The 12,869-nt window shown below is 40.9% G+C and overlaps 1 protein-coding gene across 6 annotated transcripts in view; it reads left to right on the forward strand.

Moving 5' to 3' along the window:
* Positions 1 to 12,869, forward strand: part of pum1 (pumilio RNA-binding family member 1) — a 36,001-nt gene that overhangs the window by 7,739 nt on the left and 15,393 nt on the right. For all 6 annotated transcript variants that reach the window (XM_038966845.1, XM_038966848.1, XM_038966843.1 and 3 more), the window contains 4 exons: positions 1,683 to 1,776; positions 1,914 to 2,012; positions 11,337 to 11,479; positions 11,747 to 11,885. In XM_038966845.1, the coding sequence (XP_038822773.1) occupies positions 1,683 to 1,776; positions 1,914 to 2,012; positions 11,337 to 11,479; positions 11,747 to 11,885 (475 nt within the window). The remainder of the gene's footprint in view (positions 1 to 1,682; positions 1,777 to 1,913; positions 2,013 to 11,336; positions 11,480 to 11,746; positions 11,886 to 12,869) is intronic.

The raw sequence follows: 12,869 nt of genomic DNA on the forward strand, positions 1-12,869 counted from the left end.
ACATTTTCTGTATTGACTGACCTTCATGTCTTAAAGTAATGATGGACTGTCGTTTCTCTTTGCTTATTTGAGCTGTTCTTGCCATAATATGGACTTGGTCTTTTACCAAATAGGGCTCTCTTCTTTATACCACCCCTACCATGTCACAACACAACTGATTGGCTCAAACGTATTAAGAAGGAAAGAAATTCCACAAATTAACTTTTAACAAGGCACACCTGTTAATTGAAATGCATTCCATGTGACTACCTCATGAAGCTGGTTGAGAGAATGTGAAGTGTGCAATGCTGTCATCATTTGAAGAATCTCAAATATAAAATATATTTTGATTTGTTCAACACTTTTTTTGGTTACAACATTTAAAAACTTTATTTAACTAGGCAAGTCAGCTAATTAAGAACAAATTCTTATTTACGATGACGGCCTACTGGGGGAACAGTGGGTTTAACTGCCTTGTTCAGTGGCAGAACGACAGATTTTTACCTTGTCAGCTCGGGGATTCGATCTGGCAACCTTCCGGTTACTAGTCCTACGCTTTAACCACTAGGCTACCTGCCGTCCTACATGATTCCATGTGTTATTTCATAGTTTTGATGTCTTCACTATTATTCTACAATGTAGAAAATAGTCAAAATGAAGAAAACCCCTGAAATTAGGTGTTCTAATACTTTTGACAAGGTAGTTTGGAAAGAAAAGCAATTTTATTTATTTTGTCCATTAAAATAACATCAAATTAATCAGAAATACAGTGTAGACATTGTTAATGTTGTAAATGACTATTGTAGCTGGAAATGGCTGATTTTTAATGGAATATCTACATCGGCGTACAGAGGACCATTATCAGCAACCAGCAACCTGTGTTCCAATGGCACGTTGTGTTAGCTAATCCAAGTTTATCATTTTAAAAGCCTAATTGATCATTAGAAAACCCTTTTGCAATTATGTTAGCACAGCTGAAAACTGTTGTTCTGATTTAAAGAAGCAATAAAACTGGCCTTCTTTAGACTAGTTGTGTATCTGGAACATCAGCATTTGTGGGTTCGAATACAGGCTCAAAATGGCCAGAATCAAAGAGCTTTCTTTTGAAACTCGTCAGTCCATTCTTGTTCTGAGAAATGAAGGCTATTCCATGCGAGAAATTGCCAAGAAACTGAAGATCTCGTACAACGCTGTGTACTACTCTGTCACAGAACAGCGCAAACTGGCTCTAACCAGAATTGAAAGAAGTGGGAGGCCCCGGTGCACAACTGAGCAAGAGGTCAAGTACATAAGAGTGTCTGGTTTTAGAAACGGACGCCTCACGTCCTCAACTGGCAGCTTCATTAAATAGTACCCGCAAAACCCCAGTCTCAACGTCAACAGTGAAGAGGCGACTCCGGGATGCTGGCCTTCTAGGCAGAGTTCCTCTGTCTAGTGTCCTTTTGCCCATCTTAATATTTTCTTGTGGTGTTTTTTGGCGTTTTGCAGGTACTATTTAATGAAGCTGCCAGTTGATGTCTTGTGAGGTGTCTGTTTCTCAGACTAGACACACGGTCCTCACTGTTTTTCTGATCAATTTGATATTTTAATGGACAAAAAATTTGATTTTCTTTAAAAAAAAACAAAAAAACATGGACATTTCTCAGTGACCCAACTTTTGAACGGTAGAGAGTGTGTGTGTAATAAATAACCTGTGTGTGTAGTTGTTTCAGAGACCCAGTGCTCTAGCACTGCAGCAGCTGACAGCAGCCCAACAACAGCAGTACGCCTTGGCAGCAGCACAGCAATCTCACATTGGTAAGTTTTAGGTGAAAGACATGTTCAACATGATACTCTGCTGACCCATTTCTGGGAATTTATTCGGTGACAAAGTTGTTCTTGGACTGTGTGTGTTCCTCTCTTACTGACCTCTATCTCTTTGTGTGTGTTATCAGGTTTGGCTCCCGCGTTTGTTCCCAACCCTTACATCATCAGTGCGGGTCCGCCTGGAACTGACCCCTACGCTGCTGGACTAGCAGCTGCTGCAACACTGGGTGAGACACAGATACACACTCACCTGCCATTTCTATTCCATGTCCAGCGGCGATGCCTCCCCATTGGGGGAGTGAGAGGACACACCTACTCATTCTAGGATTTTTCTTTATATTTTACTTTTTTCTATATTGTAGATTAATAGTGAAGACATCAAAACGATGAAATGACACACATTTGAGATTTTTCAAAGTAGCCACCCTTTGCCTTGATGACAGCTTTGCACACTTTTGGCATTCTTTCTACCAGCTTCATGAGGTAGTCACCTGGAATGCATTTCAATTAACAGGTGTGCCTTGTTAAAAGTTAATTTGTGGAATTTCTTTCCTTAATGCGTTTGAGCCAATCAGTTGTGTTGTGACATAGTAGAGGTGGTATACAGAAGAGAGCCCTATTTGGTAAAATACCAAGTCCATATTATGGCAAGAACAGCTCAAATAAGCAAGGAGAAACGACAGTCCATCATTAATTTAAGACATGAAGGTCAGTCAATATGGAAAATGTCAAGAATTTTGAACGTTTCTTCATGTGCAGTCTCAAAAACCATCAAGCGCTATGATGAAACTGTCTCTCATGAGGACCGCCACAGGAAAGGAAGACCCAGAGTTACCCCTGCTGCGTGAATCAGGCCTTCATGATCGAATTGCTGCAAAGAAACCACTACTAAAGGACACCAATAAGCAGAGACTTGCTTGAGCCAAGAAACACGAGCAATGGACATTAGACCAGTGGAAATCTTTCCTTTGGTCTGATGAGTCCAAATTTAACCGCTGTGTCTTTTGTGAGATGCAGGGTAGGTGAACGGATGATCTCGCGTGTGTGGTTCCCACTGTGAAGCATGGAGGAGGTGGTGTGCAGGTGTGCTTTGCTGGTGACCCTGTCTGTAATTTACTTACAATTCAAGGCACACTTAACCAGCATGGCTTTCACAGCATTCTGCAGTGATACGCCATCCCATCTGGTTTGCGGCTGTGTAAGGCCTATTTGACCAAGGAGAGTGATGGAGTGCTGTATCAGATGACCTGGCCTCCACAATCACCTGACCTCAACCCAATTGAGATGTTTTGTGATGAGTTGGACTGGAGAGTGAAGGAAAAGCAGCCAACAAGTGCTCAGAATATGTGGGAACTCCTTCAAGACTGTTGGAAAAGCATTCCTCATGAAGCTGGTTGAGAAAATGCCAAGTGTGCAAAGCTGTCATCAAGGCAAAGGGTGGCAACTTTGAATAATCTAAAATATATTTTGATTTGTTTAACACTTTTTTTGGTTACTACATGATTCCATGTCTTGTTTCATAGTTGTTGTCTTCGCTATTATTCCACAATGTAGAAAATAGTAAAAAATAAATAAAAACCTTGAATGAGTAGGTTTCCAAACTTTTGACTGGTACTGTCTGTGTGTGTATATAAACTCAGCAAAAAAAGAAATGTCCCTTTTTCAGGACCCTGTCTTTAAAAGATAATTTGTAAAAATCCAAATAACTTAACAGCTTTTCATTGTAAAGGGTTTAAACACTGTTCCCATGCTTGTTCAATGAACCGTAAACAATTAACTTCTTACGGCTGAAATCCCGTTAACGGGATCGATATGACAACAGCCAGTGAAAGTGCAGGGCGCCAAATTCAAACAACAGAAATCTCATAATTAAAATTCCTCAAACATACAAGTATTATACTCCATTTTAAAGATAAACTTGTTGTTAATCCCACCACAGTGTCCGATTTCAAAAAGGCTTTACGACGAAAGCATACCATGCGATTATGTTAGGTCAGCACCTAGTCACAGAAAAACACAGCCATTTTTCCAGCCAAAGAGAGGAGTCACAAAAAGCAGAAATAGAGAAAAAATTAATCACTAACCTTTGATGATCTTCATCAGATGACACTCATAGGACTTCATGTTATACAATACATGTATGTTTTGTTCGATAAATTTCCTATTTATATCCAAAAATCTCAGTTTACATTGGCGCGTTATGTTTAGTAATGTTTGCTTACAAAACAGCCGGTGATTTTGCAGAGAGCCACATCAATTTACTTAAATACTCATCATAAATGTGGATGAAAATACACGTGTTATATATGGAATTATAGATATACTTCTCCTTAATGCAACCGCTGTGTCAGATTTCAAAAAAGCTTTACGGAAAAAGCACACCATGCAATAATCTGTGTACAGCGCTCAGAGACCAAAACAAGCCATACAGATACCCGCCATGTTGTGGAGTCAACAAAGTCAGAAATAGCATTATAAATATTCACTTACCTTTGATCTTCATCAGAATGCACTCCCAGGAATCCCAGTTCCACAATAAATGTTTGTTTTGTTCGATAAAGTCCATCATTTATGTCCAAATACCTCCTTTTTGTTTGCGCGTTTAGTTCACAAATTCACGAGGTGCAGGCCAGACAGTCAAAGTTCCATTACAGTTCGTAGAAACATGTCAAACGATGTATAGAATCAATCTTTAGGATGTTTTTATCATAAATCTTCAATAATGTTTCAACCGGAGAATTCCTTTGTCTTTAGAAAGGAAAAGGAACGCAACTACCGCTCACGGGCGTGCGCCTGACTGAGCTCATGGCATTCTGACAGACCTCTTAGTCAATCAGCTCTTATTCTCTCCCCCTTCACAGTAGAAGCCTGAAACAAGGTTCTAAAGACTGTTGACATCTAGTGGAAGCCTTAGGAAGTGCGATATGACCCCATAGACACTGTATATTGGATAGGCAAAGACTTGAAAACCTACAAACCTCAGATTTCCCACTTCCTGGTTGGATTTTTTTTCCAGGTTTTTGCCTGCCATATGACTTCTGTTATGCTCACAGACATCATTCAAACAGTTTTAGAAACATCAGAGTGTTTTCTATCCAAGTCTATAATATGCATATTTTAGCTTCTGGGCCTGAGTAGCAGGCAGTTTACTCTGGGCACCTTATTCATCCAAGCTACTCAATACTGCCCCCAGTCATAAGAAGTTAATGAACATGCACCTGTGGAACGGTCGTTAAGACACTAACAACTTACAGACGGTAGGCAATTTAGGTCACAGTTATGAAAACCTATGACACTAAAGAGGCCTTTCTACTGACTCTGAAAAACGCCAAAAGAAAGATGCCCATGGTCCCTACTCGTGAACGTGCCTTAGGCATGCTGCAAGGAGGCATGAGAACTGCAGAGGAGCCATGAATTGCAATGTCTGTACTGAGAGACGCCTAAGACAGCGCTACAGGGAGACAGGATGGACAGCTGATCGTCCTCGCAGTGGCAGACCACGTGTAACAACACCTGCACAGGATTGGTACATCCGAACATCACACCTGCGGGACAGGTACAGGGTGGCAACAACTGCCCGAGTTACACCAGAAACGCACAATTCCTCCATCAGTGCTCCGACTGTCCGCAATAAGCTGAGAGAGGCTGGACTGAGGGCTTGTAGGCCTGTTGTAAGACAGATCCTCACCAGACATCACCGGCAACAACGTCGCCTATGGGCACAAACCCACCGTCGCTGGACCAGACAGGACTGGCAAAAAGTGCTCTTCACAGACGAGTTGCGGTTTGGTCTCACCAGGAGTGATGGTCGGATTCATGTTTTTCGTCGAAGGAATGAGTGTTACACCGAGGCCTGTACTCTGGAGCGGGATCGATTTGGAGGTGGAGGGCCGTCAACGTCTGGGGCTGTCACAGCATCATCGGACTGAGCTTGTTGTCATTGCAGGCAATCTCAACGCTTTGCGTTACAGGACGCTTTGCGTTACAGCGAAGAGCCCGGATCTCAATCCCATTGAGCACGTCTGGGACCTGTTGGATCGGAGGGTGAGGGCTAGGGCCGTTCCCCCCCCAGAAATGTCTAGGAACTTGCAGGTGCCTTGGTGGAAGAGTGGGGTAACATCTCACAGCAAGGACCAGCAAATCCGGTGCAGTCCATGAGGAGGAGATGCACTGCAGTACTTAATGCAGCTGGTGGCCACACCAGATACTGACTGTTCATTTTGATTTTGACCCCCCCTTTGTTCATGGGCACATTATTCAATTTCTCTTCGTCAAATGTCTGTGGAACTTGTTCAGTTTATGTCTGTTGTTGAATCTTGTTATGTTCATACAAATATTTACACATGTTAAGTTTGCTGAAAATTAACGCAGTTGACAGTGAGAGGACGTTTCTTTTTTTGCTGAGTTATATATACAGTTGAAGTCGGAAGTTTACATACATTTAGGTTGGAGTCTTTAAAACTTGTTTTTCAACCACTCCACAAATGTCTTGTTAAAACTTCTCACGAGTCACAAACCCGGATCCGGGATCCCCCCCATCAAAAAAGCTGACTAGCATAGCCTAGCCTAACGCCACAGGGATATCATATAACATAATTTTCATGAAATCACAAGTCCAATACAGCAAATGAAAGATAAACATCTTGTGAATCCAGCCATCATTTCCGATTTTTAAAATGTTTTACAGCGAAAACACTATGTATTTCTATTAGCTAACCACAATAGCAAAAGACTCAACCGCATATTTTCACCATTTTTCTACCGCATAGGTAGCTATCACAAAACTGACCAAATAGAGATATAATTAGTCACTAACCAAGAAACAACTTCATCAGATGACAGTCTTATAACATGTTATACAATAAATCTATGTTTTCTTCGAAAAATGTGCATATTTCAGGTATAAATCATAGTTTTACATTGCAGCTACCATAAAAAATATCACCAAAGCAGCCGGAATAATTACAGAGAGCAACGTGAAATACCTAAATACTCATCATAAAACATTTATGAAAAATACATGGTGTACAGCAAATGAAAGATAAACATCTTGTGAATCCAGCCAATATTTCAGATTTTAAGTGTTTTACAGCGAAAACACAATATAGCATTATATTAGCTTACCACAATAGCCAACCACACAAACGCATTCATTCACCGCAAAGGTAGCGATCGCAAAAAAACAGCAAAAGATATAAAATTATTCACTAACCTTGACAAACTTCATCAGATGACAGTCCTATAACATCATGTTACACAATACATATGTTTTGTTCGAAAATGTGCATATTTAGCGGTACAAATCGTGGTTTTACAATGTGAATACGTAGCCAAACTGCACAAAATTGTCCGGAGATATTTTGGACAGTCACCTAATCTAATCAAATAACTCATCGTAAACTTTACTAAAAAATACATGTTGTACAGCAAATGAAAGATACACTAGTTCTTAATGCAACCGCTGTTAGATTTTTTTAAATAACTTTAGTACGACATACAGCTTACGTTATAGCGAGACAGCGCCCGCAATGAGGGCGGAAAATAGGAATAAACATTTTCCACAGAAATACGAAATAACATCATAAATGGTTCCTACTTTTGCTGAGCTTCCATCAGAATCTTGTACAAGGAGTCCTTTGTCCAGAATAAATCGTTGTTTGGTTTTAGAATGTCCTCTTCTCCTGTCGAATTAGCAACCAAAGCTAGCCAAGTGGCGCGAAGTTGTCCATCTTCACCAAACGCAGAGAACGGAAAACGCCAAAACTCCCGATAAACGTTCAATAATCTGACAAAACTATATTGAAAAAACATACTTTACGATGATATTATCACATGTATCAAATAAAATCAAAGCCGGAGATATTAGCCGTCTATACCGAAAGCTTTTCAGAAGGCAATCCAGGGTTCCTTCCCGCGCCTTGCTGGACAAAGGAAATTGGGGTCACGTCATTCCAAGAGCTCTTGTTCGACCTCAGATCAAGCTAGACACCCCATTCCACCTCCCACTGCCTGTTGACATCTAGTGGAAGGCGTATGAAGTGCATGTATATCCATAGATTTCAAGCAAATTAATAGGAAGGCCCTGGAACAGAGCCTCGATTTCAGATTTTTCACTTCCTGACAGGAAGTTTGCTGCAAAATGAGTTCTGTTTTACTCACAGATATAATTCAAACGGTTTTAGAAACTTGAGAGTGTTTTCTATCCAATAGTAATAATAATATGCATATTGTACGAGCAAGAATAGAGTACGAGGCAGTTTAATTTGGGCACGGTTTTTTACAAAGTGAAAATAGCGCCCCCCTATTGACAAAAGGTTAACTTCTTCTGGCTGCAAGCCCTAAGTCGGGATCAATATGACAACAGCCACTTCAAGTGCAGGGCGCGAAATTCAAAATATATTTTTTAGAAATATTTAACTTTCACACATTAACAAGTCCAATACAGCAAATGAAAGGTACACATCTTGTGAATCCAGCCAACATGTCCGATTTTTAAAATGTTTTACAGCGAAAACAGCACGTATATTTATGTTAGCTCACCACCAAATACAAAAAAGGACAGACATTTTTCACAGCACAGGTAGCATGCACAAAGCCAACCTAACTAACCAATAACCAACCAAACTAACCAACAAACAACTTCATCAGATGACAGTCTTATAACATGTTATTCAATAAATCTATGTTTTGTTCGGAAAATGTGCATATTTCAGGTATAAATCATAGTTTACATTGCAGCTACAATCAGAAATTGCACCGAAAGCAGCCAGAATAATTAGACACCAACGTCAAATACCTAATTACTCATCATAAAACATTTCTGAAAAATACATAGTGTACAGCAAATGAAAGACAGGCATCTTGTGATTCCAGCCAATATTTCCGATTTATTAAGTGTTTTACAGCGAAAACACAATATAGCGTTATATTAGCTTACCACAATAGCCAGAAACACAAGCCATTTCCCAGCAGCAAAAGTTAGCGATCGTAACAAACCAGCAAAAGATATATAATTTTTGACTAACCTTGATATGCTTCATCAGATGACAGTCCTATAACATCAGGTTATACATACACTTATGTTTTGTTCGAAAATGTGCATATTTAGAGCTGAAATCAGTGGTTATACATTGTGCTAACGTAGCTACTTTTTCCCACAACGTCCGGATATTTTTCGGACACTTTTTCTGACACACATATTCTGACCAAATAGCTATTCATAAACATAACTAAAAAATACATGTTGTATAGGAAATGATAGATACACTAGTTCTTAATGCAATTGCCGTGTTAGAATTCTAAAAATAACTTCATTACGACATAAGGCTTACGTTATGGCGAGCGAGTGCCCAAAACCTGGGCGCAAAACTAATAGTACACAGTTCGACAAATATATGAAATAGCATCATAAAATGGGTCCTACTTTTGATGAGCTTCCATCAGAATGTTGTACAAGAGGTCCTTTGTCAAGAACAATCGTTGTTTGGATTTAGAACGTCCTTTTTCCCTCTTGAATTAGCAAGCGCACTAGCCAAGTGGCGCGAAGCTCTCCTTCCTGAACAAAGGCACACAACGCAACACGCCTAACGTCCTGAATAAATTTCAATAGTCTAATAAAACTATATTGAAAAAACATACTTTACGATGATATTGTCACATGTATCAAATAAAATCAAAGCCGGAGATAGTAGTCGCCTATAACGACAGCCTTACAGAAGGCAATTCCAGGTCCAACCTCGCGCTTTCCAGAAAACAGGAAATGGGTGACACGTCATTCCAAGAGGATTTATTCCAGCTCAGACCAAGATAAACACTCCATTTCTTCTCTCACTGCCTCTTGACATCTAGGGGAAGGTGTATGACGTGCATGTATACTAATACGTATCATGCCCATTTATAGACAGGACCTAGAACAGAGCATCGATTTCAGATTTTCCACTTCCTGGGCAGGAAGTTTGTGCCAAATGAGTTCTGTTTTACTCACAGATATAATTCAAACGGTTTTAGAAACTAGAGAGTGTTTTCTATCCAATAATAATATGCATATTGTACGAGCAAGAATTGAGTACGAGGCCGTTTGAAATGGGCACCTTTTATCAGAGCTACTCAATACTGCCCCTGCAGCCAGAAGAAGCTTGGAAAAATCCAATTGGAGGTGTACCTGTGGATGTATTTCAAGGCCTACCTGCCTCTTTGCTTGACATCATGGGAAAATCAAAAGAAATCAGCCAAGACCTCATAAAAAAAATTGTAGACCTCCACAAGTCTGGTTCATCCTTGGGAGCAATTTCCAAACGTCTGAAGGTACCACGTTCATTTGTACAAACAATAGTACGCAAGTATAAGCACCATGGGACCACGCAGCTGTCATACCGCTCAGGAAGGAGACGCGTTCTGTCTCCTAGAGATGAACGTACTTTGGTGCAAATCAATCCCAGAACAACAGCAAAGGACCTTGTGAAGATGCTGGAGGAAACAGGTACAAAAGTATCTATATCCACAGTAAAACGAGTCTTATATCGACACAACCTGAAAGACCGCTCAGCAAGGAAGAAGCCACTGCTCCAAAACTGCCATAAAGCCAGACTACGGTTTGCAACTGCACATGGGGACAAAGATTGTTCTTTTTGGAGAAATGTCCTCTGGTCCGATGAAACAAAAATAGAACTGTTTGGCCATAATGACCATTGTTATGTTTGGAGGAAAAAGGGGGATGCTTGCAAGCCGAAGGACACCATCCCAACGTGAAGCACGGGGGTGGCAGCATCATGTTGTGGGGGTGCTTTGCTGCAGGAGGGAATGGTGCACTTCACAAAATAGATGGCATCACGAGGAAGGACAATTGTGGATATATTGAAGCAACATCTCAAGACATGAGTCAGGAAGTTAAAGCTTGGTCGCAAATGGGTCTTCCAAATGGACAATGACCCCAAGCATACTTCCAAAGTTGTGGCAAAATGTCTTAAGGACAACAAAGTCAAGGTATTGGAGTGGCCATTACAAAGCCCTGACCTCAATCCCATAGAAAATTTATGGGCAGAACTGAAAAAGCGTGTACGAGCAAGGAGGCCTACAAACCTGACTCAGTTCCTCCTGACAGAGCAGGTGTAATGGGCTAAAATTCACCCAACTTATTGTGGGAAGCTTGTGGAAGGCTACCCGAAACGTTTGACCCAAGTTAAACAATTTAAAGACAATGCTACCAAATACTAATAGAGTGTATGTAAACTTCTGACCCACTGGGAATGTGATGAAAGAAATAAAAGCTGAAATAAATCATTCTCTCTACTATTATTCTGACATTTCATATTCTTAAAATAAAGTGGTTATCTTAACTGACCAAAGACAGGACATTTTTACTAGGATTAAATGTCAGGAATTGTGAAACTGAGTTTAAATGTATTTGGCTAAGGTGTATGTAAACTTCAACTGTATCATTTAGCAACTTGCAGTCATGCTTGCATACTTTTTACATATACGTACTCCAGGGAATCGAACCCACTATTCTGGCATTGTATGTGCCAACCAACGTACCATGTGTGTGTGTTCAGGCCCAGCGGTGATGCCTCCTCAGTACTACGGGGTAACTCCATGGGGAGTGTATCCAGCCAATCTGTTCCAGCAACAGGCTGCAGCCGCCAACAACTCAGCCAATCAACAGGCTCAAGGACAGAACCAGCAGAACCAACAACAGGTCAGTGGCTTCCTATTGGTTAGACCTCTCCTCAACTGCTCTCCCATTAGATAACGCTACTGTCATACATTTTTTGCCGGTCTTTCAATGCTCACCACTTTGTGGTTGTAGATTGTTTCAGCATGCATAGAGTAAGTATTGATGCAATCATGCACATTATTTGCCCAGTCACGTTGTGTCCATGGCATTTTACTAAGGATAACACCAGTTTCAGACCCTCTGCCCTCCTCCTATTGGCTATTGCTTTGTGTATCCTGTGGTTCCTAGGTGATGCGTGGGGGCGGTAACCAGAGACCCCTGACCCCTAGCCAAGGTCAACAGGGTCAGCAGAATGACCAGCTGATCTCCGCCGCAGCTGTCAACTCGGCGCTCGCCTTCGGACAGGGGCTGGCGGCCGGCGTGCCTGGTGAGACGCATACAGACACTCACACGCTTGTGCCTGCATGCACACACCACGGTTTCTGTTGCCCCAGGCAACATAACCCTGGAATATTTTAATTTACCGGCCATTTCAGAAATTTACCTGAAGCATATGCTTTGGGTGTGTTACCCATTAGGTCGTCCACCGACGGTACTCAGAATGACAAATCACATTTAGATGAATTACCATAATCTTAACAGAATATGCAACTCCTGTAATGAAGTAGACAATTTTCAAACATTTTCCAAAATGCAATTCGTGGGAGAACACCGTTCTTAACAGTGCACCTGATGAGATGAAAATCTCTGCTAGAGACTTAGAAAGAGGGAGAATCTAAAGGTGCAACAACTAGGATGGTTTGCTAATATGACTAGGATTGTGCGTTTGGCTTCTCCCTACAAAGAAAGAAAGGTGATAGGAAAACCAAGAGAAATGCTGGTTTCAATGGAATATGAAAGGAAGTCCTTATAAAATAATTGCCTCCATGTTTCCATGGTCAGATGTTGTCTAGGCTACTTTGAAGCAAGGCAAGACATGCCTCATAATATGAAGTGAAATGTTCAGTTTTCAAAATGCATCCTACCTGCAGCTCATATTGCAAAGCGGTGGGTGGCGCTCTGATAACATGCCCATCCTTGCCTATTGCACTTGAATGGGAGCCGCACTAGTTGAGAAATAAAAATAGTAGCTCTTTAATTGTGGTGATCAACACCATTTTTAATAAGTTATTTATTTTAGAGTTGTTGCACAATGACTGGGTTTCACCCCAGCAGCTCTATTGCTGAGGTGATATTGTGCTCAAAATAGGCTCTCTGTAGGCTGTGGGCATGTGATAAATACACATGCTCCAATTTAATTCCACAAAATTATGCAAATTAACCGTTAGACCCATACGCATGTGTAACCGATGTGAAATGGCTAGCTAGTTAGCGGTGGTGCGCGCTAATAGCGTTTCAATCGGTGACGTCA

Source organism: Salvelinus namaycush, chromosome 27 (genome assembly GCF_016432855.1).
Source record: "Salvelinus namaycush isolate Seneca chromosome 27, SaNama_1.0, whole genome shotgun sequence".
NCBI classification, from domain to species: Eukaryota; Metazoa; Chordata; class Actinopteri; order Salmoniformes; family Salmonidae; genus Salvelinus; species Salvelinus namaycush.